The following is a 25,742-nucleotide window of genomic DNA, read 5'->3' as shown; positions in this document are numbered from 1 at the left end:
TTTCACAAGAGTCGGATTAGATAAGGTGTATGTCCATACACATCGCTTCCCGTTCTAAAAAATCCCACAGTGTTCGATTGGATTGAGTGAGGTGAGGTGATTTTCGAGGCCAATTAATAAGGGTGATTGATATCTTCATTGTGTTTTTCGAACCATTCTCCGTTTCATCGGGCACAGTGCGTCCCGATGAAACGGCGCATTGTCGTATTGGAAGATCCCATTACTGTTCAGTTAAAAATGCAACATGAAAAGGTGCACATAGTTTTCTAAGAGCCCGGTTGACCTCACCAGTGAAACTAGTCCATACGATGGGTACTAATTCTTGCCGCAAAACATGGCCCATATTAAGCAAAAAAACCCCGCCACCTGCCAGAACAGTGGGCATCATGCACGATAGGTCCAAGGACTCGTGTTGCTTGCGCCACACACGAAGGCGTCCGTCGGCGTGTTCTACCAGATATTTGGACTTATCCCACCAGCACACTCATTTCCAGTCCTCACGTGTCCCACCAGCGTGTTGTTGACACCGCAGCATTCGCCGTTGACGATGATCAGGGTTGAGGAGATGGTCTCTTTGTCGTCTGCTGTGGAAACCCATTCGTCTGAGTGTGTGGCACATAGTCGTTTGAGATATTATTTTTGCATTCCCCATATTGTATTGCAATGTCAATTGTCGCACCCATTGCTCACCATGAACCTCCACCTTGCATAATGCTTTACAGTTCTGTCGGCAGGAGGTGGTTTGACTCGTTCGAATCCATTCTTTGTGGGTCGTGAGCAATCAACAAGACGTGTTGTTTCCGATATGGAAGCGCCCGATGCACGAACTCACACAATCCTGTCTTTTTGAAACTCCACGATATCTTTATTACGTCCCATAAGTGCTACTTTATCACTTTGACTTGCACGACCAGATGCAAATTACGACTGATCTAGCTTACGAAGCTGTTCGGCTTTTTAGACTGTGAACTATGCGGCATAGTCCATTAAATTATGGGGTGTTTATAATTCCATGATTACTGAGTGTATATGAAACTGCTAAAATATTTAAATAAAATTCTACCAATTTTACATATTCTGTAATGACTCTGAAAAAAAAATTTTCAGCGTCATTTCAAAGGATAAAACTGGAGTTAAAAGCTCCAGCTTTTTAATAAAAAAAAAACCCAACAAGTAACCTCTAAAGATAGAAGGACATCAGCGTCCATTAGGAATCCCAAAAAGAATAATTCAACACCTTGTTAACTTTTATTTTTATGTGATCTATTTGCGTTGCTTTTCGTCTAGTTCCCTAAACGGGGGAGGAAAGAAGGAGGAATAATGCCAACAGGCATGTCAAGCAGGATGAAAACAGCTTATTTTGTTGGCTCGTCCTGTATTATCTGGCTCCACTTACCCGTTATGTTACTTCCTCGCACTCTCTTTCTCGCTGAGTCTCTGTTTTCTACCCCATATTTACCAGGCACACGAAAGTGAAAAAATGAGGTAAAAATGGGAGATAACAGGAGAGCGGTTGCTTATACGACCAGTTGTTTACTTGTACAAGCAGACAACTCTTAGTGTTAGTATATAGCTAGTGTTGTTTATATACTGTATTTCTTCCTGTGTATCTAGACGAGAGATTAGACCTGTGATTAGACGAGAGATGATGGAATTTTAGCTTGACTTTGCTTCATATTCGTAATTTTTATCCCTCAAATATATTCAAATTGTTGAAAATAGTGTTGATCATTTGCGTCGCCCTATTGATTTCTCTGGCTGCAAACAACAAATGGAAATACTTTGCGAAATGCTTTGTAAAGGGGAAGGCGATTGGAATATTTGGGTTTTTCTAGACCAGAATTTCTGTTACTCAGATTTTAAATGATTCTGTTTGATTGAAATAGCTGCCATTTGTCATTGGATGAGGAAGATTACAATCGTAATCCCGCAGCTAGAACTTACTGAGTCATGCGATTTTTACACACAAAACTGACCCACGATTAATGTTAAGTCACGACTGCGAGCACAATAACGCAGATAAGATGGCGATGACTAGATTTATTACGAAATTATATAAAAGTTTAGGTTCCGTTGTACTTTCATATCAGCTTCCAAATGATTCAAAATTCCCTGAAAAGAGAAAAGTGTAATAAGTTAGTTCAGATATTGTGTTTAATATCTATTATTCTCTGTAATACCTTGATTTCCTGCTGTAATATGTTCTATTTTACTATTAAAGTCCTTCTCTTTGAAAAGTACGGGTTTTTTAAGGAAAAGAAATTTTTTACTTGCGTTACACAAATAAGAAACAAAATAGAGACGAAATACTTAATTTCCACATTTCATTTCAGTGGGAGCAGGTTCGGCAGGTTCAGTAGTAGCTAACAGACTCTCAGAAGATCCTTCAGTTAAAGTTCTTCTCCTGGAAGCTGGTGGAGTGGAACATGCGATTAGCGATATGCCTCTAGCTGCTGGTAGCTTACAGTTGACATCAATAGACTGGGCTTACAAAACAGAATCACAGAAAGCTGCTTGCTTCGGTCTCGTTGACAATGTAAGATTTAATTATACTATTTATATTTGGTTATACTATTAATTGGATGCATATGAATGCTGGTTGGTTTTCTGTTGTTATAAAGTTTTCAGCGCATCAGCGACTCAGACCGTATTGCGCCGTATATATTATTTTTCTAAATTGCTTGCGTTCTGTGGTCTATTTATCTGTTCGTTGGGCGAAAACCCTGAGTTTCCGAGAGAAAAAACCATGTCACTCTCGCTTGAGACTGATTCATCTCAGGTTGTGAAAAAAGTTCATAAAAACTTTTCGCTTCATTGAGAGGATTCGAACTCGGACCTTTTCCAGCCAATGTGGGGAGGACAGTGCTATCCATTCGTAAAACGTTTTGCTATCTGCCAAGCCCTTAAGCAATTTGGTTTGATAAATTATCAAACGACAACATACCATTTATTCTCATCTTTTAAACTCCATCACTGAGCGCAGAATTAAGCACATAATTATCATCTCTTGCTGACACAAATCGGATCCAATTTATCCAGCTACAAGACAGACAACGTACTTGGTATTCTGCTACATACCAGCCCTTTCAGGAATACCCAGAAATGAAAGCTCAGATCAGGGAGAAGCAATTAATAACTCTTGAAGACTACAGAACCATCCTGCCAACAACCACACACTCACATGGCAAGATACCTATAAGTGGCAAGAACGTACCAATAACAAATTTACAGCAAGTAAGACGCAACCATCCTTCTGAGCTTTCAGTACTTAGAAAGGTAAAACCAAGTAGGAAGTGGTTGTTTCTAGTGCAAGCATTGGACAAACCGATATCGTTACCTACCAGGAAGAGAAGACAGTCCACATGTACTCACTGCCATAATCTTCTCACAATGAAAAATATTTCACTTGACTCCTGTTATCAGCATGAAAAACGTCAAATGTGGAAGAATTTTTCACCTTTTTGAAAAATATTCTTTCTAAAGAATATATATATATATTTTTTTTTTCTTCACTTCTAACGGGTGCGGTCATCTAAGAACGAGAGTAAACCAAACAGTAAAGACTATTTTTAATAAATCAAGAAAAGGGAAATATGAAAAAGTTTTAGTATTGCTTTTCCACGAAGTCCCTTCCTTCTCCAAACACTTTTAACATTGTTCCATAAGCTTCTTAATAACGTCTAATAAAAAAAGTTTTCGATTGTTCGTGGAGCCGCTTTTCAGAGGGTTAAAAAGGTGATAAGCTAAAGGAGCGAGGTCCAGACGGTAAGAGAGAAGTTCAAACTGTTTTGAGTCATTTCAATGGTTGAAGCAGCACATCTTTCGACAGCAAACTTCTACATTTACTGCAAATAACAGGTTTAAGTTTCGCTTCCAATATGGTACATCTTGCACTACTGACAATCTCTTCACGTTCCTGATAACATTCCAGAATTGGTCCGTTAAAATTTCAAAACAACGTCAACAAAATATTGAATAAAGAAGGTGCACTTTTGAATTTTTTTACTGCTAGGAACGACATGTGTTTTCCTCCAAGCTTTGCTGCTTGCTTTCGGGCTCTTGGCCCGAAATACGACTGAAAAAATTGCATGTAAATCTCCACACGCTTCCGCTTATGATCTTCATTGAAAAGTTTGTGGTTCCACCTTGGGTAAAGTTTGCTATGTTTGAGATTATCGTATATGATCGAATAGGCAAACCCATAAATTGATGGCCCCCTTCCGCCAATGGGAGAAACAGCAAGATCCATTTTTGAATGAGAGCATCGACTTATCAGCGTTGCTTACCCTTGCTAAATTTGTCAGTCGAATGATCTTCATCAACCACACGTATTCTAAACCTTTCCATCCAGTCTTACTGAACCTTTCTTTGAATAATGTCAAGGTGGTTTTAGCGAGACAGTTAGCACGTTTTGTTAAATATTTTTAAAAGTTGTTCGCTGTTTAATTCGTTGGTGTCCAGAACACTTAAAAAAAAAACAAAAAAATTGAAGCTTTTAGCAAAATTCAGTATATTTATAAAAAGATTTGGATGTTCAATGATACTAAGAAAGTGTTAAAATCATAGCCAGCCTTTCTCTTTTTCTTCTTATTCATTTATTTTAGCGTAGTCTTTGGCCACGTGGAAAAGTGCTGGGAGGATCGAGCGTGATAAATTACATGGTATATATTCGGGGGAACCGAAGAGATTACGATGGCTGGGCTCGGAATGGAGCATACGGGTGGAGCTGGGAGGAAGTGTTTCCCTATTTTCTGAAATCAGAGGACAATCGAGACCCAGAGATTTTAAATAACGGTGAGTTTTTAATTTAATTAAAAAACGAAAGGTTTTCAGTGTACCCTATTTCTGATAAAAAAAAAAAAGATATGGTATGGAGAACCAAACAATAAACAGAAATATGAACAATACACTCAAAAGCGTGTGCTGTTCCACCCTTCGGCTAGACCACATCACGTCACTGTTTCATATTTATTCTGCTTATTATTATTGGCTTTGGCTTTATTTTGCATTTATAACAATCGATGCCATAAATGATTAAATGTTACATAATGTAATGGTATTTCTAAGTCAGCTAAAAGTGACCACTCTAAAACTGGCTCTCTGTAGCCAAAATAACCCACGCATGCGCATAGCGACGCATTGGAATTGCATTCATTCGAAAAAAAAAAAAAAAATGGAAAAACAGGCTCCAGTTTTTAAATTCGTGCTTTTGTTAGCGTTCATTCGGCGAATATTAAGATAATTTATTAAAATAAAAGAAAAACTTTATCTTGCTGCCACCCTGTGATGAATTTGGACCTAAAAGATTAAGCAGGCCTCTGCCAGATTTAAATATTATGCAAAAGTAATGTTTTAAACACTTATTGTATTGCGATCCACAGAATGCGATCTTTCGCCTACAGAAAGGTTACTTTTGGATTTTCTCATTGCTCGGGAAATATTCTCATTTGCTACTTGCTTTCGGGCTCTTAGTGATGCACGCCTGATATTCCCTTTCGAGTATCAATGCCATACAAAATACGACATATATAGTATTGATACTTTGGACTGATTTCAAAGGAGTGCACTTCAAATCGCATCGCTAAAATTTGTGTATGCTTATTGATTGAGTTAGTTTCAATACTTGCTCCTTAAATGCAAGTTCTTTCATTTTTAGGCGCATTAGCATATTATGCATAAGTACCTACTGTGTTCACCATTTCCAGTGGATGGATTTCCATAAAATTTCATCATTGGTTCATATAGCTTTGTCAATAGCTTAGTTCAATAGCTTTGTCGAACCATCCAAAATTTCATTAAAACGAACTTATGGAAATTTGGCAGTTATGGAGAAAAAAAATTCACAGATTAAATGTATATATATATATATATTTTTTTTAATGCAGTATCATTATTATCGCGTGTGTTGTTATGAACATAACAATACACGCGAAGCATACACGCGAAATATGCATGTTGTTATGAATATTTCGCGTGTGTTGTTACTCGTGAACGTGACATTGCTTCTGTACAGATACGTATATAGAGAGAAAGGTATGTGGTAGGATTTCCCAAACTTGACAGAACTGCGGACTGGTTTTGTTGATTGTCAGTCTTAGTACATGTATACATTATATAATTTAGAATTTACTACATTACATAAGCATATTAATATTGGTAAATTAATAAGAGGAGTTTAGAGGACTATATTGAGGTAAACTCCTCTTATTAATTTACCAATATTATTATCAACGTAGAACATATTGAGTGTTACAGCTCTGATTCATACTATATAAGCATATTAAAAATAACATAAAATAAATTTAAAAAATTAAGTTCCCCTCTTTGTTTGTTTATTGCCATTTATTTAACATTTATTCAACCTTACTACATTACAAATTAGAAATTAAATTCACCATTTATTCAATCGTAAAAATTAAGGAAAAATTGAAGCCATAATTATGTTTGTGAGGGATGATGTTTGTCAACACATAACTCTGTGTTAGGACTTGGGAGGAAATGAAGTCAATTTTATCCTCAAATCCGGCTCAACATCCACTCTTTTCTTATACTTGCTTTTTTTTTTTTATGAAAACCAAAGTAGAAAGGCACTTTGACACTTATATGTGGTAACGAAAGGCATTAAGAATCTGATCGCTTTCTGCTATAAATGTGCATATTCATTTCGGCAACTCAACTCATTCAAAAATTAATCAAGGGGAGGTTATCAAAATTCTGTTTAATTAATTGAACTCTTGTATCACAAGAGTTCAATTAATTAAACTACTTCAGGTTCATTCAGTTGTAACATATCTTCGTTTTCCGTATTAACAATGAATGAGTTCACAAACCATATTTTACTGACGTGGATTTGAGGAAAATATTCTCTTAAGTTTGGTATTATCCGTAAGATTGATTCCATGATTGAAATGTTCTAAGAAATGTTACATGAGTTTTGTTTTGTAATTATGGCTTCAATTTTTCTGAACTTTAAAAATATTTATTTTGGGGCCCTGAAAATTTTAGTTTAACTCATTCAAGACACAGACATATCGCATAAGTAAGCCACCCTTGTTAAACCCCAGGGGCTCACATCTGGTGAGTATGGGCTTTGGCACACCCAGGATCCTGAGCTGGATATCATCATTCTTCTCTTTCTTGGTGATTTCCTTCTACTTCTCCTCCCCCCCTCTCAGGGTAACTTGGGAATTTTTTTTTTTTTTTTGGTTGGTGCAGCATAAGCCTCAGGCTTCCTTGCACCATATAGCTAATAATAATAATAATAATAATAATAATAATAATAACCACTCAAATTCACGAAATCTGTCATTGAATTCATGTACTGTATAATAATCGTGGCCGATGCAGGATGTTGCGCTAAAATCAATAAGACTTCATCTCTCATTTCAATAAGTCATTTCAAAGTGTTTCCTTTTGATAGCCATCGCGGTTCACTATGTAAAAGGAGATGTTCATGTTCACTTCCTAATTCTTTACACAAAACAGTAAAGATTCTGGAATTCAGTGGACAAGATTTAATGTAGAACTCGCAGAAAGCGCATTTTTCATACTTTTTTTTTAGTAAAGTATAATTCATTCTTCTTATTTACGAAAAAAATCTATTGGCTTATTTACTTGAATATTCTGGATGATGGCATTTCAGTTAAATTTTAAAATATTCATATTAATGAATATTTTAAAATTTAGCGGCCTCCGTATATGTGTGATCAGGAGAGAGACTGCAATAGCACACGCCCTTTGAGTAGACCGGGGTCCAAACCCCTGAAAACACGCACGGGAACAGAGTGGGAGGTTATGGTTCATTTCCCTCGACACGACTTGCTGAGGAGGCCTCCATCCTGCAGTGGATGGACAATGGCTGTATATTTATTTATTTATATTTAGATATTAATGTAAATTATAATATACTTTAGTTATTGAGTGGTAAATAAAATAGTGTAATTCAATACAAAATAATTTGTGCAAAGAAATCTATTTATATAAATGAAAATATATTTCGTGTATTACTCTAGAACGAAAAGTCGGATTGAGGCCCAAAGTTTCACCCTATTCTTGTTAGTTCTTTGGAAATTTTCAAGGTACAGTTACTTTTACAGCAGCAGTCCCCCCCCCCATTTCCCCTTACAAAAATCGGCATAAACGAAGATATGTTTTGCATTAATCGACAAGATAAATGCGGACTACTACCAAATTTTCAACATAAATAGTCTTGACCCCTAGGATGGTTAATTCATTTCCGATTTCATAACATTCCCTCCTCAGTTTCCGTGAAGAAGTATTACTATAAACCTGGAAGAGGTCTGATCAATTTCAGAATTTCGACGCTTACTTAGGATATTTCAGAAATCTTTGAAACAAATTTTCGTATCGGTGGGGTGACTTATTTTGTTATAAATCATGAATTATTACTATATGACGCTCTTGCAATGTAACGCACTGTGTACGTTAACTAACTTGTTATTTTATCAGGCTATCACACTAGTGGAGGATACTTAACTGTCTCATCTTCGCCCTACTCTTCTCCTTTATCAATGGCATATGTGAAGGCTGGCATGGAATTAGGCTATCCACACATTGACCTAAACGGTCCTACACAGGCAGGTAAGTACGTGCGTTGAAAAATTTTGTTGTTATTTAGACAACGATAAAAGAAGCAAAAGTTGTAAACAGCAGTTTGGGGCAGCAGCGATCGTTTCTTTTAGGAAGCAAGAATTTCGATCGCAATGTGTTAATGGATAATTTATATTTCCACTGAGTACAACGCATAATTTGTTAATGTTAAACGCCACTTTCGCAGACTGCTTGTTGAAAAATACTTTTGATAATTTGAATCAGTTATGAAAGAATAACTAAAAAAAATCTGTTTACAAATTGAAAGTGAAGTTTGAGCTCAACTGCACTTTCTTTCAGTAAATGGACGGCATGTTTATTGCAGGATTTGCAAAACTGCAAGGAACACTTCGTAATGGAGCTAGATGCAGTACTTCCAGAGCATTTCTATCTTCAATCGCTCATCGGAACAACCTCCACATTCTCACAAAATCATTCGTGAAGAAGGTAAAGTTTGTTAAAAAGTGAATGATGTTTGTTATGTTTATTATGTATATATTTTCAGTTTACAGATTAGAGCTTCTCTCCGAAGGCAAGTTTTATAAAAGACTTGGCAAGAATACGATTACTAATACAGTACTTAGTTTCTTAGAGTATATAGCATGCAGCTACTATATTCATTGGCTAAAATATTAGAAGCCTTTATTCAATATCTAGTAAGGCCACCTTTTGCCCTATTTACAGCCGGCACAAGACATGGATTCCATTGTGTTTGAAGGAGTCTAGCTCCAGATTTCCCGATTCTTCCATCAGAATATTTGTCAGTTTCTGTACTGTGATAGAGAACTATTACGCTGAACTACCCTTTTCAATGTGTCTCATGCATTCTTGATTAGGTCCAGATCTGGAGAATTAGGAGTCCAGAGTAGATGTTGGAAATCATGGAAACATTCCTAGAACAATTCAGATACATTTTTTGCACGATGGATAGCTGCGTTGTTATGATTATTAATTTTCAATCCATTACATTGAAATACTGCAATTAAGTGTTCCAGGGTATTAGTCAGATAGGATAAAAAAATATTGGAGGTAGCACAACCTTCTAACGGTATGAGTACATGGGGTATTACATCAGTAATACCCCGTGCTATGATCTCATCTCCAGCCACTTGAGTGGTGAACATGAGACAGGCTGGATGCATGGTTTCATGAGGTTCACACCACACTTTCAACTCTATCATTGGTGTAAAAAAGTGTAAATTGAGACTCGCTAGACCACAATCTTTTTTCACGGCCCAAAGTCCAGTATTTGACATTGGCGGTACCACTCTAGTCGAATTTTTCAATTTTTTACGGACAGGAGTGGCATGTTTTTCGTATAAGCACAAGACTACCAAATCCCAGATTTTTAACTCCAGTCCCATACTTCCGTTGGAAATAAGTGTATCTTTCCTTGCCTAAGTTGAATTATTCAATTTGAATCTTTTATTCTGACGCACAATTCGCTTCAAATTTTTCCGGTCCGGTCTTGTTCTTGTAGTAAGACCTTCTGCCGCATTTCTTACTTTTAGAGATGCATTTTCCACTCACTGCATTGAGATGGTTGCTTTTTCTGCCACCAGTGATTTTTTTTTTTTTTTTTTTTTTTTACCAACTATAGCTCCTGTTAAACGTTCTTCAACAATAGCACCATTCTGAATATCGGAAAAATCACCTGTCTTGTCCATGAGTGGATTGACTAAAAACGGCCTGAGGAAAGCGTACAGTATTTATTTGATACCAAGGAATTTGTAATCGTACCATGTGACAACTTATATTTGCATACCGTACGTTAAATTATTTGTTGAGGCCAGTTGCAAAAGGTTTCTAATTTGTTTGCCAATGAGTATATTTTGCTCGCATTATGACAATTTTCAAAATAGCAAACACTGATACATAATATCTATAAGATTGCACGAGTATGGTAATTTGTTAGGGTGATTAATGCCAATTGCAATTTCATACACATGAACCGAAATGTTAAATTTAGCGATTTTTTTTTTTTTTTTTTTTTTATGTATGTAGAAGAAAAAAAATTTCACTAGTATAGTCCAAATGTTCTTGATACTGTACATGAGTTTTGTTTTAGACATTATAACTCAATGTTTCGGAAGACCTTCTTAAGGAAAAGAAATTTGAAGTGAATGATTGTTTTATTTTTGCAAGTAGTCGAATTATGATCAATAACAGAATTAATTAACAATAATAACTATTGGTTTGACTCACAACGCACTGGAAGGAAGTATTATGTGATTTGAATCGCAAATGACTTTCTTCTCTCCATTTTGGTTGGGGTGAAACAAAAATAACTCTTATTGTCTAAAACATTTACCAACTTGTATGCAGATGATATTAATAACTCGAACACTATCAATCTATTTGTAAATGTATGTAGCAAAGCATCACAATAAAGAACAAAATTATGAGTGTATAATTAAAATATCATATATTAAAAATTGGCCACTTACATTTAATTTCGTTTCCAGATACTCTTTGATCATGTAAACCGGGCTGAAGCAGTGCAGTTTGATCGCGTGAAATTAACTCACGTAGTGTACGCCAAGAGAGAAATCATCGTGTCGGCAGGTTCCATAAATTCACCTCAGTTATTAATGCTCTCAGGAATAGGCCCAAGGAAAGACCTGGAAAAACTTGGCGTATGTATGTTTATTACCAACTCGCACTAATTATAGTTATCTTAACTAATGGAGACAGAAATCTTTAAAATTTTTTATTTGTGTATATATCATTTAGCTAACAAGGTTCATCCCGGCGAAGTTTTTTCTTCTATCATTGTAAATGGTAATGAAACCTTGGACTGGAGTTTGTCAATTAATGCCATATTGGACGGCTTGCTTCATGAGAACACTGCCTCCTGTGAAAACACCACGCAAACTACAATGAGATTAGATCATTTATCATACCAAGGGCCGCGAACCGAAGCTCCTTTTACGGATATTGAGCTGGAATCTGCTATCTCAACCTTAAGGGATGGTAAATGTCCTGGACAGGGTCTCCTTGAGATTTCTGTACTTAAAAGATTTTGGAAAAATTGCCCATTAATTATATTAAATCTTTTGAATGCTTGTCTGTCTTCGGGATTATTCCCGCTGGCTTGGAAACAGGCTAGACTTAAACTTCTGCTTAAGTCCTTTGACAAACTCTCCAATGATTCGGCCTCTTACAGGCCCATTGCACTGTTGCCCATCCTTGGCAAAGTAAGTCTTGGAAAAATTAATTGTTTCTCGTCTTCTAAATTACTATTTAGACAGAAACCTAAGTTTCCCACTTCAATTTGGCTTTACACGTGGAAGGTCTTCTGTTGATGCTATTTGTCAGGTTTTGAGTTCTGTTCAAAATTCCAGTTCTAAATATGTCCTCGGTCTCTTTGTTGATTTAAAAGGGGCATTCGACACTGTTTGGTGGCCGAGTATCCTAGCGAGGTCCAGAGAGGCTGGGGTCTCAGCTCCTATTTACCGTCTCCTTTCGAATTACTTTGATTCTCGCAGCATCACAGTTTCCTCAGGATTTTTCTCTGTCACCAGATCTGTTTCTAGGGGCTCCCTCAGGGCTCTGTTCTTGGCCCTGTGTGCTGGGACATGGTCCTTGATGGGCGGCTCTCGGTTGATCGAGACAACATCCTTCAGACAGCTTATGCAGACGACCTTGCTATTCTGATTTTTGGTAATTCCCGCCGAGGAGTTGGAATGCAGATCAAATGAAGTTCTAGAGGACTTGAATATCTGGTGTCAAACACAAACTTCAAATCTCGACTAATAAAACAAAACAAATGTTGCTAAAGGGCTCTCTTGATGTGAATAGACCACCTGTTATTAAGTTGAATGGAGAAATGATAAGGAGTACTCGGCAGCATAAATACTTAGGAATTTATTTTGATGACCGTCTTAATTTTAATTACCACGCAAAATATGTACTTCAGAAAATAAAAGCTATGACCTATAAAATCATTAAGATTACCAGGAGTACTTTTGGTGTAAAGAAATCTTCCATTAAATTATACTACTCTTGTATATTTATACCAATTGTGTGTTATGCGGCTGGGGCCCGGGGATATAGAATCGGTAACTCCCTTGTTCAAAAATATCTTACTCAAGCACAAAGATTCTTTCTTCTCGCTGTAAGTAGAGCTTGTCGAACTGCTGCTCTCCAGGTTCTCAGTCATCGACTGCCAATCTTTTATGAAGTAATGTTACGCCATCTTTTATATTGTAGAAGAAAAAAACGTTGCTGCGATTGTAAATGGTATAACATATAATACTGACCTACAAGAAAATGTAGACATTAAAAGAATGAGAAATAAATGTAGAGTGTGGCAAAATACCTGGTCTACTTCTACCTTGGGTAGGGAGACCTTTAGGTTTTTTTCCCGAGGTTGCTGATTATGATAAGAAAATGGACTGGTTCAATCCTGGCTTATATGTTACGTTTCTATATTCCAGGCATGGCAGTCTTAACTCAATTGTTCTCATTCGGATTAAGTAACACTCCTTTCTGCAGTTGTGGTGCTCAAGAAACTGTTGGGCACCTCGTCTTTCATTGTCCTCTGTATGATGATTTAAGACTGGACTTTCAACTTCTCACAAATGTATTTAATTGCTCTGAAATGCCGAGACTAGTTACCTGTCCTGTATTATGCTGCCTTCTCCACCTATGCGGCGAAAATGTTTAAACGGAGGAAAAGAATTCTTACTTCTAAGGTTCAGTAAAATACTAACCTAATGTTAATTGATAGAAAAATACCGCCGTCTGTCGGTTAGTTGGAAAGATTTTACTGTTTTTTTTTTTTTTTTTTGAACTTTAGATGGAAGGGTTTAGGGCCCTTTTTATTGTTTTGGAAACCAGAAATTGTAACCATTCTTTTGAAGTATAAATCTTTGTAACATTCAGCTGGGTGTTGGGGACTGATAACCTTGACTTGTTTGTAGACTGTTTCCGTTTTTGGATTCTCTTACCTGATGTACTAATCAGTCTGCTGGACTCCAAAGTCCAGTGTTTATTTTGTATCATTATCATTACCATTGTAAATAGCCTTTATGTATCATCATCATCATTGTTGTTTATAGTTGCTTTAAATTGTACACTATGTATACTGTTACCTTTTAGCGGCGGATAGGGGAAACCCTGAAGCCGGCAAAACTTAATAAAATACTTTGAATACTTGAATATATCATTTAGCAGTTAACTTCTTTCATCTTAATTTCTGTTCGAAATTTCTTAGTTTCTTAGCGAGTTAGGCCAAATTGTGCTTAAATATTATATCTCTAAATTGCGTGTGTTCTGTGGTTGACTTGTCTGTTTGCTGGACGAAAACACCCGATTTTCCGGGAGAAAAAACCTTACTGCCCTAACCTGATACCAACTAACTCAGCTACGGTGTGAAAACGGCCCATAAAAATTCTTACGCCCTCGACGGGATTTGAGCTCAGGTCCTTTCCACGTGGTGTGAAATGGAAACTTCCTTACAAAGCTAGTGCACGTCTCAAAGTGAGTCATCCCTGTAAAGTCATTATCATGAAAATATATTCGTTGGTACCCACAAGCATATTGGAGGCGACAGGAAACCTCTGTAAAAGTCCCCCCCCCCTCCCATTCGATATGAGCTCATATCGATTACAGGAGTAAGATCCAAGTTTCTCGAAACGTTTTTTGAGATTATTTAAATCCACCATGTTTTCATGGTTTTGTCTCCAAATTAATAATAACACTGATTATCGGATTAGGTCCTCCTATAATATTTTCACTATCACGCGTTTAGAGTGACAAAGGAGGAGGAGAGTTTGGAACATATATTACTTCTCTATGCAGTTATCACCTAAAGCCATTCATTTCTCCCATCCTACGCAGCACCTCCTTGTGCGATTTTTAGAAGGTATCACTTTGCTCTGGAAACCACGTTTCTGTCGCAGAAATTTCATACGCAAAAATGATTTCAGTTGACGAAAGAGGAACAAGTCAGAAGATGCCAAACCAGGAGAATAAGGCGGGTGTGCCAAGATGAAGATAGCAAAAATAGGAATTTGATAACGGATCGACATTCAACTTTATCAATGGAAACATCTGTAACAAAACAATAAGAGTTAGAGCAATGAAACTTTTGGTATACACTGAGTGGACAGAAATCATGGGATACTTACCTAGTAACGGGTAGGCCCACCTTCCGCCCGGATAAGGGCAGTCACACGGGGAGGCATTGAGTCGACTAGTTCACGATAGTGCTCCACAAATATTTCCTCCATGCTTGCTGCACTGCTGTCCACAATTCCGTCGCATTCCTGGGTGGAGGAGCCAAAGCTCGAACAGACATTTCCACAGCATTCCAAAGATGCTCCACAGGGATCATGTCAGGTGAATGGGGAGACTATTCCATGGTGATGAAATCTGCGGAATGCTCTTCGAACCATGTTCTAGTCACCAGTCCTGTGGGGAGATGCATTGCCCTGCTGCAAGAGGTTCATTGCCCTATGGGCGCACGATGACCATGAAGGGATGCAGATGATCCATGAAGGGATGCAAATGGATACATATCCCAGACCATTCAGAGATGCGTCTAGACATACCAGAGGTCCCAACCTGTGCCAGTTGAAGATGCCCCAGATCATTACCGACCGTCCACTTGCCTGAACAGTTTCTTGTTGATATGACGGGTGCATAGCTTCGTGCGGTTTTCGCCAGATACTCACCCTCCGTCAGCTCGAAATAACTGGAAAGGGAACTCAACGGACCAGGAGACCTGTCTCCAATTAATTCAAGATCCAGTGCCGATGTTCTTTCGCCCAGTTGAGGAATGGAGTCTTGTGTCGTGGTGAGATAGCAATGGGACTCTGGTGTGTCGGTGGCTCCCATAACCTATTGCGGCTAATGACCGCCTGATGGTCTTGGTGGAGACGTTTCCGGCACCTCCTTCGTTGAAGTCGGCGATGATTTGTGCCACTTTGGCTCTCCAGTTGGCTGAAACAATGCGAGACAGACGTCGACAGCCACGTTCATCCACCACCTACAGCGCTGTCCACGATGAAATGTTATTCCGGAAATGGCGTGTTACCGATACACTCTTGATACTGTAGACCTGGGATAGCGCAATTTCTGTACCACCTCCACGATGGAGTGACCCATGCGTCGGGCACCCACTATCATCCCTCTTTTAAAGTCTGTTAACTCACGACGTTTATCCATACTGACATGGAATTACCATCTGTATGCATGCAGTGTACCTATATACCTGCCAAGTTCGTCCACTAGCGAGAGGGGGTGACAGCATCGCATTGCCTAGGAACCAGGTACCCATGAATTTTGTCCTTTCGGTGTATATTACTAGATAAATATGCAATCCAGTCAATAAAACATAGCATTCATAGAATACACAGGTCAGGGAAGAAATTTTTCTATAATCCCCCTCCCTTGTATGTGTTTTTGGGCGTGTGGGTGTATGTATATATATATGTGCATACACCAGCGTGTATCTACATACATGAATGTATACGTCACCATACTTGTACAAACATGTACATACCCCAAATACGCCATATTCACATGTATACTATTTATGTGCATACACGGGTAGAGGTATTTACAGGTTTGTACAAATGTGCCTGTACTTGCAAATTTGTGTACGTGTACACGCATAAATAATTCTCAACCCATTCAGTATGTTTATTTTGGCTTGTTTAACGCAAGTATCTATGCATACATGTACACAAATACCTATATCTGTGTGTACACTTCCACATAAAGGCAGGCGCACACACACAATCACGCATGTATATACATTCAAAACACCAATGCGTACATACACGCAGTTCGAATCACTCACACACGAACATATATGCGTGAGCACATACACGTAAACAGGTTCATGTGTGCTTATTCACTCCAGCCTGAATAGACAAGCACATGTGAATATGCACGTCGTCATGAATACACACGCGTGAACAGACGTTATACATGCGTGGATGCCCTTACATAAAGTGTTTTGGGTGTGTGAACACCCAAAACACACATGAAACAATTAGTAAAATCGCGCACGTACGCTGAATGCCTGATTATACTGTACACCTGTGAACACGCAAGTGGGCAATAATGTATTATGCTTGAACACAGAAAAGGTCAAGCGTGCTTAGACTCGAATGGAAAATCAGGCATGGACATTTAGGACGAGACCGAATTTTACGTAAAGTTAGCATTAGTAGAGGCATATGATGCAAGAAAGCAAGCTTATGCAGCATCAGCCAAAAAAAAAAAAAAAAAAAGAAACCCGCTCCCATTTCACCCCTCCGTTCGTTTCAAGTACCTGTCCAGCTCAGCCTTAAATTTATTTAGGCTATCAACTTCCACAACAAAGGATGGGAGTCTGTTTCACCAACCAACTGGTTAAAGGCAAACTTCCGCACATCTATCTTTCCTCAATTTGAATTTATGCCCTCTCAGATGATTATTCTGAGAAGAGGAAGAATTCCGTCAGCATTGAGCATGCTCAAACCATTTAAGGCTTTATAAATCTCAATCAGATCACCTCGCAGGTGCCTAGTCTCCAGACTGTAATTTGCAAAATTTAGGCCTTTCTTCGTAAGAGCAACCCTTTGTTCCATTCACGCCCCTTGTCAGAGGCGGATTTAACGGCGGGCGCACCGGGCGCGCGCCCTGAGCCCCGACTTCTGAAGGGCCCACGCAAAACCCCAACAAATTAGTTGAACATATTAGTTCAACTAATAGTTAAACTAATATGTTCAACTATTAGTTCAAAACTTTGATTATTATTATGCTATTATTAATTATATTATACATATATTATATTCAAATTTTATTGGAAATAAAACATTAATAGTACATATTTTTTACTTATTTAAAAAAATGGTTAACATGTATTTTTATTTTCCCTGTCTCTCTCTTTTTTTTAAGGGGCCCAATATTTTCTTCTGCGCCCGGGGCCTCAATCGACCTTAATTCGCTCCTGGCCCTTGTCTGTATTCGTTCCAACAGCTCTACATCCTTCTTAAAACGGGGCCTCCAGACCTGTATACAGTACTCAAGGTGTGGTCTGACCAATTGCCTTATACAAACCTCCTTATCCTTGCTAGAAAAATTCCTGTATATCATTGACAAGACACTATGAGCTACTCTTGCAGACCGTCTGCACTGCTCAGAACACTTCATATCTGCCTGCACAATTATCCCCAGGTCCTTTTCGTTCTCTACCACAGAGTTTATACGTCACTCTGGGGTTACTGCTTCTCATATGTAGTACTTTACATTTGTCAATATTAAATTAAGAAAGTTGCTAGGAGGATGGACTTTATGGGCTGGATGCATAAACTTGAACTTCGGAATGTGTTTCTGCTGAAATTAAAATGAACCCCGTGCGTGCATGGGTGTCTGGTGATTTCAGTGATGAGTGTGTTTTTTGTTCTCTTTTGGATTCAACGCTGAGACAGCTAAGGAATTATGAATTCTACATATGTAAACTACACGTATAGTACTGTTTAACTGGACGACAAACTCCGTTTGCCTCGGGGGGAGGGGGGGACGTACAACTCTCGCCTAACTTGAGTAAGGTCAGAAAAAAAAGAAGAAAGAAAAAAAAAAAAGAAAGAAAAAAAAAGTATAGATTTTTTTCCGTCTTCACTGGATTCAAACCCAACACGTGTGAAAGACCAACAAACGATTGCACCTACTGATGGAATAAGCAAGGGACTTGTTCTGTCACCTGTCCCTTAGGCTCATGGTTCTTGTTCCTTAGCTATTTACAGGCTATTGAGCTAGTCGGAGTAAAACTTTTCTTTAGAGGAAAACTGTGTACAAAAACCATTCCTTCTTATCCTGGAAGTACCCATACAAAGACAAGGCATCTGCGGCTAATTTAATATATAAAATGATGGCAGAGAATTTCTATTCATTCCTGTAGGCAAGCCAGACTTATATTATTTCATTTATATATTCTTAGTTCACTTGAAGACAAAATTAACAAAATGTTCATGAATATTTTATTGTCAGCAGTGTTGCCGAAGATGAATGTTTGATATAATAGGCATCCCAGCATGAAAATTCCAAGTGTTCAATAGAAATCGATCTGCCACCTTACAGGGCTGCACATTATGCATGCTTATAAAAACACCGGTTGCGAACGTATCACTTCGTCCCTGATTTTTGGCTTGCTCAGTGGGATAGCCACATCTCCAGTACTCAGGATGGCAAGTCGTCATCGTGTAGATGATTCTGTGAGATGGCAGGCCGTTGCACAACTTAATGCCAAGCAATTGTAGGCAGTGACGTCACGGCATTATGGAAGAAGTTTTGGAAGACAGGAACCATTACAGGAAGTTCTTAAATACCTCTTTGGCCATACTAATTCTGCTTCTGATTTCTGTGTCTTGGTCATTATTATTTGTAAAGATTCTTCTTAGATATTTAATGCTTGTTCAATGGAGAAATTGCCACAAAAAAAAAAAAAAAAAAAACCATTAAATTAGGGTCACCAGATAATTTCTTATATCCATGTGTATTGTGTCTGTAAATTGCGTGTGTTCTCTGGTCGATTTACCTGCTTTGCTGGACGAAAAAATCCAGTTTTTTGGGAAAAAAAACTTGCTATCTACACCTGACACCGACTAGTTCAGCCATGGAGTGAAAAAAAAGCCCATTAAAGTTCCTTGTATCATCGCCGGGATTCGATCATGGACCTTTTCTACCCAGTACTGGGAGGATGTTGACGATACCACTGTGCTCTATTCGTGCAGACGACGAGTTGCCATAGGGTCTTATGATTGTAGGCGAAGTGTAGGCGATTTTGGCTTATGACCATAATGCCTGACAGGGTAGTACAGTGATATCGTCACCGTCCTCCCCACACCGAGTGGAAAAGCTCCAGGTTCGAATACCATCGATGACGCGAGGAAATTTAATGGCTTTTTTTTTTCACTCCGTAGCTGAGTTAGTCGGTCTCAGGCGTAGATAGCAATGCTTTCCCTCCCCAGAAACCGGGGTTTTTCGTAAGCAAAACAGACGAATCGACCATAGAATGCACGCAATCAACAGACATAAGACAGCACGGCGGATGAATTTAATTATTTGGGCAGCCTAAAAATAATAGTTTGGTTTATGACCATAGTGTTGGTCTTTTTGGCATTAAATGTTAAGCCTATCTGTTCGCTGGCTGTTACCACTTTGTTGAGGAGTGTTTGTAGCTTTTCCTCTGATGTTGCAATGAGGGCAGTATCATCTGCATATCGCAGGTTACTGATAACAGAACCATTAATAGTAATTCCTTCTTTAGAATCTTGTATTAGATCTATAATGGTTTCAGCATAGGAGATAACACGCATCCTTGCCTCACTCCATTCTGGATGTGTTCAGAAGGTTCAATTCAAGTGGACAAGGAAGCCAATGATTTGTATCCCATTAATGCCAAGCCACTACAGAGCTCATCGAAACTAGTGAAACGAACATGTGACTTGAAGCCCTGAAAAATGGGTTACAGTTCTGTTCCCTGATGAGTCCCATTTTAGCCAACAAACAGATTCTAGACATCATTTCATCTGGAGACAACAAAGAATGCTGTACCATCCCTCCAACATCACAGAAAGAGACTTACGGTAGCAGTTTTCTCGTGTGGAGTGGAATAAAGATCAACGACCCCACCCCTCTTCATGTTTTTGATATAGGTACCATAACTGCACAGAGATATGGAGAATAGATCCTTGAACCCTATGTGTGACTTTTTAGGGGTGCAGCTGGCCCAGATTTTCTTTTCATGCATGATAATGCCCCTGCACATAGAGCTCAAGTGATGGAGGAATATCTTGAAACTGAAGATTAATCCCAGGGGCTCACATCTGAGCTGGATATAATCATTCTTCTTCACTTTCTTGGCAATTCCTTTCTACTTTTGACTCTTGCCCTCTCTCTCTCCGGGTAACTCAGAAATTTTTTTTTTTTTTGGCCGGTGCAGCCTCAGGCTTCCTTGCACCATATGACAAATGATAATAATATCAAATGACTACCGTTTCTGGCACAATCACCAGACTTAAATCCAATCGAACACGTGTGGGATGTCCTTGGGCATCCCACACGTGTTCTATCTCCATAGAAGATGAGAAATTACACAGCTTTGGTGGCAGGGTCACCCGCAGGGACTGGGGTCTAAAACGACGTACCCTAGCCTTGTTTTACAAAGCAGTCTTTATTCCAGCCATTTCTTATGCTGCAGGGGTCTGGTATCACTGGGCAACTATTGTCACAAATCAGAAGAAATTAACCACCATTCAATACTACTACTTACCATCACCAGAGCCTGCTGCACGGTGAGAACTCCTGTTCTCCAAGTCCTCGCTGGAGTCCTCCCTCTAGACCTTGAAATAATTAGATGTGGCATGTATCATCTGTCCAAAGGGATCTCTACTACCACCATCTCAGCAATCAATCGCAAGACAGAGAAAAGGCGCCTTCTAGGCTCGCCTGGCAGGACAGATGGACGACATCCACTAAGGGAGCAATTACAAAGAAATTCATCCCTGAACTAACATTGACGTTTCCAAAAGCCCCAAGCTGGTTTTCCCCTGGCCTGTACATAACATACCTCCTCACAGACCATTGATCGATACAAGAAAAATTAACATCTCTGGGCATCGCAGATGATCCATGCTGCCACTGATGAACCTTGGCACCATACAATGTATGACTGTCCTGACTATGAAGACTTGAGATCTATTCTGATCACAAAGAATATTAATTTGCCAAAGGACCAAGAACGTATACTAATTCATACCCATGACAATTATAAATACTTCACTTTTGCACAAGATGTCTTCAACAGATGAAGAAATTAAGGAGCCTAAAGCACCAAGACCAATAACTTCAGTCATATTCTGAGCACTCCTCTCCAATAGCATCAACACCCCCAGGGGCTCACATCTGGTATGGGCCTGGCACACCCAGGGTCCTGAGCTGGATATCACCATTCTTATCTTTCTTGGTGATTCCCTTCTACTTTTCTCTCTGTCTCTCTCTCTCTCTCTGGGTAAATTCAGAAATTTTTTTTTTTTTTTGCCTGGTGCAGCATAAGCCTCAGGCTTCCTTGCACCATATGGCTAATAATAATAATAATAATAATAACTGCCAACCTCATCAAAGCTCAATTGAACTGAAATTCACTTCCATCATCCAAGTTCCATCAGGCAGATATCTGCAACTGAATCTGCAGGGAAGATTAACCAGGACCTAATCCCACTTAAGACTGCAAACCCAGTCACTGGAGACACCAGCATCTTTTCTGCCACAAGCCACATTGGCAATCAAACTGAGCACTCTAACACGGTTTTCTTTTACTTTCCTCCCCGGCCAGTGGGAGGATATTGGTTCCTGGCTCCTCCCCCCTGCCATCCCATTTTTCCACCTGGTGAGGCATGGGCTTGCCTCACTGATTTTCTGGGGTCCTTCTCTATTATCCCCATACCTCTGTCTTTTCCTCCAGCCTTTAGTCTCCCCCCTTACTCTGTCTAACTCACAATGTACACCCCACACAACTTATCAATTAATTAATTCCAAATTAAACCATGCTTACATAAACCTCTCTTGGCATTTTCTATTCTAGCATTACCCGCTTTTCTATTTAATTATTTTATTTATTTTTTTTTTTTTTCACAGACCCTTTGCACTGAAATCTTAGGAAACTAGTTAGCAGGGCCTGCCAGAGTTAAAATAAAATCCATTAGGTACCTGACTTGCCTCCCCGGGGCCAAGTGCGGTAATGAGTGGTCCCAACGGCTAAATGGTCAGAAGAATAACGGTACACTCCCCACACTTTTTAAACCTCTGGCCTTCACAGAGTTCTGTGCTATATAAACAGAGTACACAATGTGGAGATGGGGGAAACCCCTGGTGCCGTCAGACATCTAACACATTTTGCAGTACACCACCATACCAAATTTTGTCCTGCTTCATTACAAACTGCAAGAGTTATCATCATGTTTTCTACATGTTCTGTTAATTTTGTGGAGCAGTATTTTTTAAAAAACATTTATAATAGTAATAAATTTTGGAAAGTGACTAAGCAATACCACAAATAATTGTAAAAGTGATGTATCTTAAGTGGTAATGAAGTCAGCCAAGAAAGACCTTTGGCTTTCAAAGAAAAGATTTTTACTGAGTCAATTCTCATTATCACATGCAGGGCAATTTAGAAAGAATAATAGTTTCTTGTTTAATATGAAGTAATCATTGGACCTACAATCATGTAATATGCATCACTTGTTAGAAAACTCTGAAAGTTATAAATTTTCAGTGTGGGCACCTCGTGTCATAAAGCACACATCAAATTGATAATTGAATTCCTGCCGTACTTTTGCCAGCACGTACCTGTTTACGGCTGCTACTGCTGTGATGATCTGTTGTCTTAAATCCCAAAGATCATGCAGCAGGTTTGGTCTGCAGACCGTGTCCACATATCCCAGAAACAGAGCTGGCCATGAGCATGTTCAACTGGCTCTGTTGAACAGGGCCCGCACTCAAATGCTCTAAATGATATTCGCATCTTTTCCACAATTCCATCGCAGCAACTAGACATTAAGATGGCGGTAGGCTCTACCGCCGTCTTAATTTCATGTTGCCCACATTATTGTCACTTCAAGAGCACTTACGTGAGTCGACTAGAAAATTGCTAGAAGTAGAGAGCATACTTCATTCTCAATGTGTATGTTTAAAATCACTATTACAAAAACATCCTATATATGTTTTTCACAGAACTCCAGGGGCTACAAGTAATTCTTGAACAGGGTCTCATAAATTTTGTGGCCAGCCCTGCCCAGAATGAAGTCATATGGGGTGAGGTCTGGAGACCTGGGAAGCAAATTGCAGAAGGAGAGTCAGTAATGGTAGCACATCCATTCTAGCGGTGTTTCAGTAGGGTAATGGTGGACTTCGCAATGAAAATGAGGCAGAGCACCATCCTGCTGTAAAATGTAGTTGTGAGAGTCTTCCTCTAACTGAGGGAAAAGCCAGTTCATCAGCATGTCCTGATAATGTGATCATGTTTTCCACGAGGGAAAATTGAGCAAAAGACATTCACTTCTGACGAATCCTGTTCATGCTCTACAATGTAATGTGGATTTTTAGTAACCCAGATGTGCACCTTATGGCGATTCACAATGCCATTTCACTAAAGATAGGCAGGTTGCAAATTCATTACCTTCCATGTCAGCTTGTATATGTGCAGAGAAACTATTTGGCTACGTACCATTTAAAAAAGTCAAGAATTACAGTTTGCTCATACTGTAATTCCTGGGGCAACTGTAACTTCCGACTATCTTGATACACTGATTTTTGTAGACTTCGCTTCTCGAATCTGGTCCACATTCTCTTCTGATACATGAGGACAACCAGTGCTTTCCTTTTGCAAATACAACTATCTATAAATTGCTTATACCAACAGTAAATGGTAATCCTAGTTGGCGGTTCAATTCTGAAATGTGCACTGAACATCCATTGCACCACTGTCACTCATTTCGTCTTCAAAATCTGCAGGATGCAGAAGGGCTCTGTTGTGGAGTTTGCCTTTCGTAATGAGATCATCCCTGGCAGCGAAAAAGTGAAACACTTTTCCACATCTATTTGAATCAAAATATCACAGTTTTTCTAACGACTGGTGCATATATCATGTAGGCTCACTGGTTACTTCACAATAAACATATGAAAGTGTATCATTCCTTTTGAATGTTTCTCTGTATATTTATCTGAAAATTTTCCACTATTATAGTTTAATGAAATCAAACTGGTTTTGCCTTGACACCACTAATTTAAGATTACATATTGCAGATTCAAGTAATCGCTGATCTACCTGTTGGCCACAACTTGCAAGATCACATCTATCCTGGGGGTTTAGAGTTCCTAGTTAACAAGCCTATTACCTTTGTTCCACTACGACTCACAAATCCACTTGACGTTGCTAAATATGTATACTATAGGAAAGGTAAGCATGCCATTTTTTTACATCTTAAATGCATTTTCAACCAGTGAGTTTCAAATGAAATTTTGTTGCAGATGTGTATGAACATGTTCAAGTGCAAGCACTGGCGTTGATTTGGGCAGCTGAGAGCTTGATGGGTCCCTCAATTTAGATCCTTAGAGGCATCCACCCTGTCCTTGAAGCTTTCATATAGGCCCACAACAACGCTGAGTTCTTGCCTGATTTACTCACACTCCTTACATCGTGCACACACAAAGACATTCCCCTTGGCAATATTATGTCCCATCCCTGAGATGAGATGATTTAAGATGTGAGTTTGAAAGGGCAGTGGGTTGTGTTGCCTTAAGACACATTAGGACACAGCCCTTATGCAGTTTAATGAATATATGGTAAAAGTAGTGTGTAGTAAAAGAAGAGGACAACCAGCATAAAATTAAACTGTTTTTAATAGTTCTCAACGGGAGCTAAGAAGCCAAAATTTGTACAACTGTGAAAAAAGGAACTCTTTTTTTCTTGGTTAAAATCATACCAAAACAGTAGATTATAGTAACGAAGACTTAACTAGGCAATTACTCAATATGAATAATTATAAAATCAAAAAAAAATGCAGATTGGACTTCTTGTCCAAAAAGTAGTTTAAAAAAAATAAACTGCATAATGTATAGGTGTAAATATAAAGTGTAAACAGACACAGCAATTAATTACAAATACGCTCGAGACTGTAATCTGTAATGAATGATCATCTTAACTTCGTGGATAACTTTATTTGGAAGCTAAACAACATGAGTGCTTTGCACTTAATTTTTAAAACAAATAAACTTAACTGCAACTCTGTTGCAGCCCAGGTAGAGCACTGTAGAAGTTATACAACTGCCATTTTCAATTCAAAACTGGAAGAATATTTATCTTTTGCAGGTCCATTAACCGTACCAGGAGGAATAGAAGCACTTGGCTTTATTAAGACAAAATATGCGAATTATTCGGATGATTATCCCGACATTCAATTTCACTTTGTGAGTGGTACCTTAGCGTCTGATGGTGGAGTTACACATCAGAAAACAATGGGTCTGAAATCACGGGTGAGTACAGTATGTGACAGCATCAACGAGATTTTCTGAATGTATTTTTTGGATGATAGTAGCTACTCTGCCTGTTATCAACCAAAAATATATAATAAAAT

The 25,742-nt window shown here is 38.7% G+C and overlaps 1 protein-coding gene across 1 annotated transcript in view; it reads left to right on the top strand.

The window, feature by feature from the left end:
• LOC150075016 (glucose dehydrogenase [FAD, quinone]-like) overlaps positions 1-25,742 on the top strand; it is a 56,812-nt gene that overhangs the window by 3,742 nt on the left and 27,328 nt on the right. Inside the window, exons 2-8 of the mRNA XM_090389042.1 lie at positions 2,334-2,536; positions 4,605-4,794; positions 8,470-8,601; positions 8,936-9,057; positions 11,076-11,246; positions 24,412-24,565; positions 25,478-25,641. Coding sequence (XP_090245168.1) covers positions 2,334-2,536; positions 4,605-4,794; positions 8,470-8,601; positions 8,936-9,057; positions 11,076-11,246; positions 24,412-24,565; positions 25,478-25,641 — 1,136 coding nt within the window. The remainder of the gene's footprint in view (positions 1-2,333; positions 2,537-4,604; positions 4,795-8,469; positions 8,602-8,935; positions 9,058-11,075; positions 11,247-24,411; positions 24,566-25,477; positions 25,642-25,742) is intronic.

Source organism: Mastigoproctus giganteus, chromosome 14 (assembly GCF_048544385.1).
Source record: "Mastigoproctus giganteus isolate SK-2022 chromosome 14, ASM4854438v1, whole genome shotgun sequence".
In the NCBI taxonomy this organism is placed as follows: Eukaryota; Metazoa; Arthropoda; class Arachnida; order Uropygi; family Thelyphonidae; genus Mastigoproctus; species Mastigoproctus giganteus.
The sequence above is the reverse complement of the archived record's forward strand: the minus strand, read 5'-3'. Positions and strand labels throughout refer to the sequence as shown.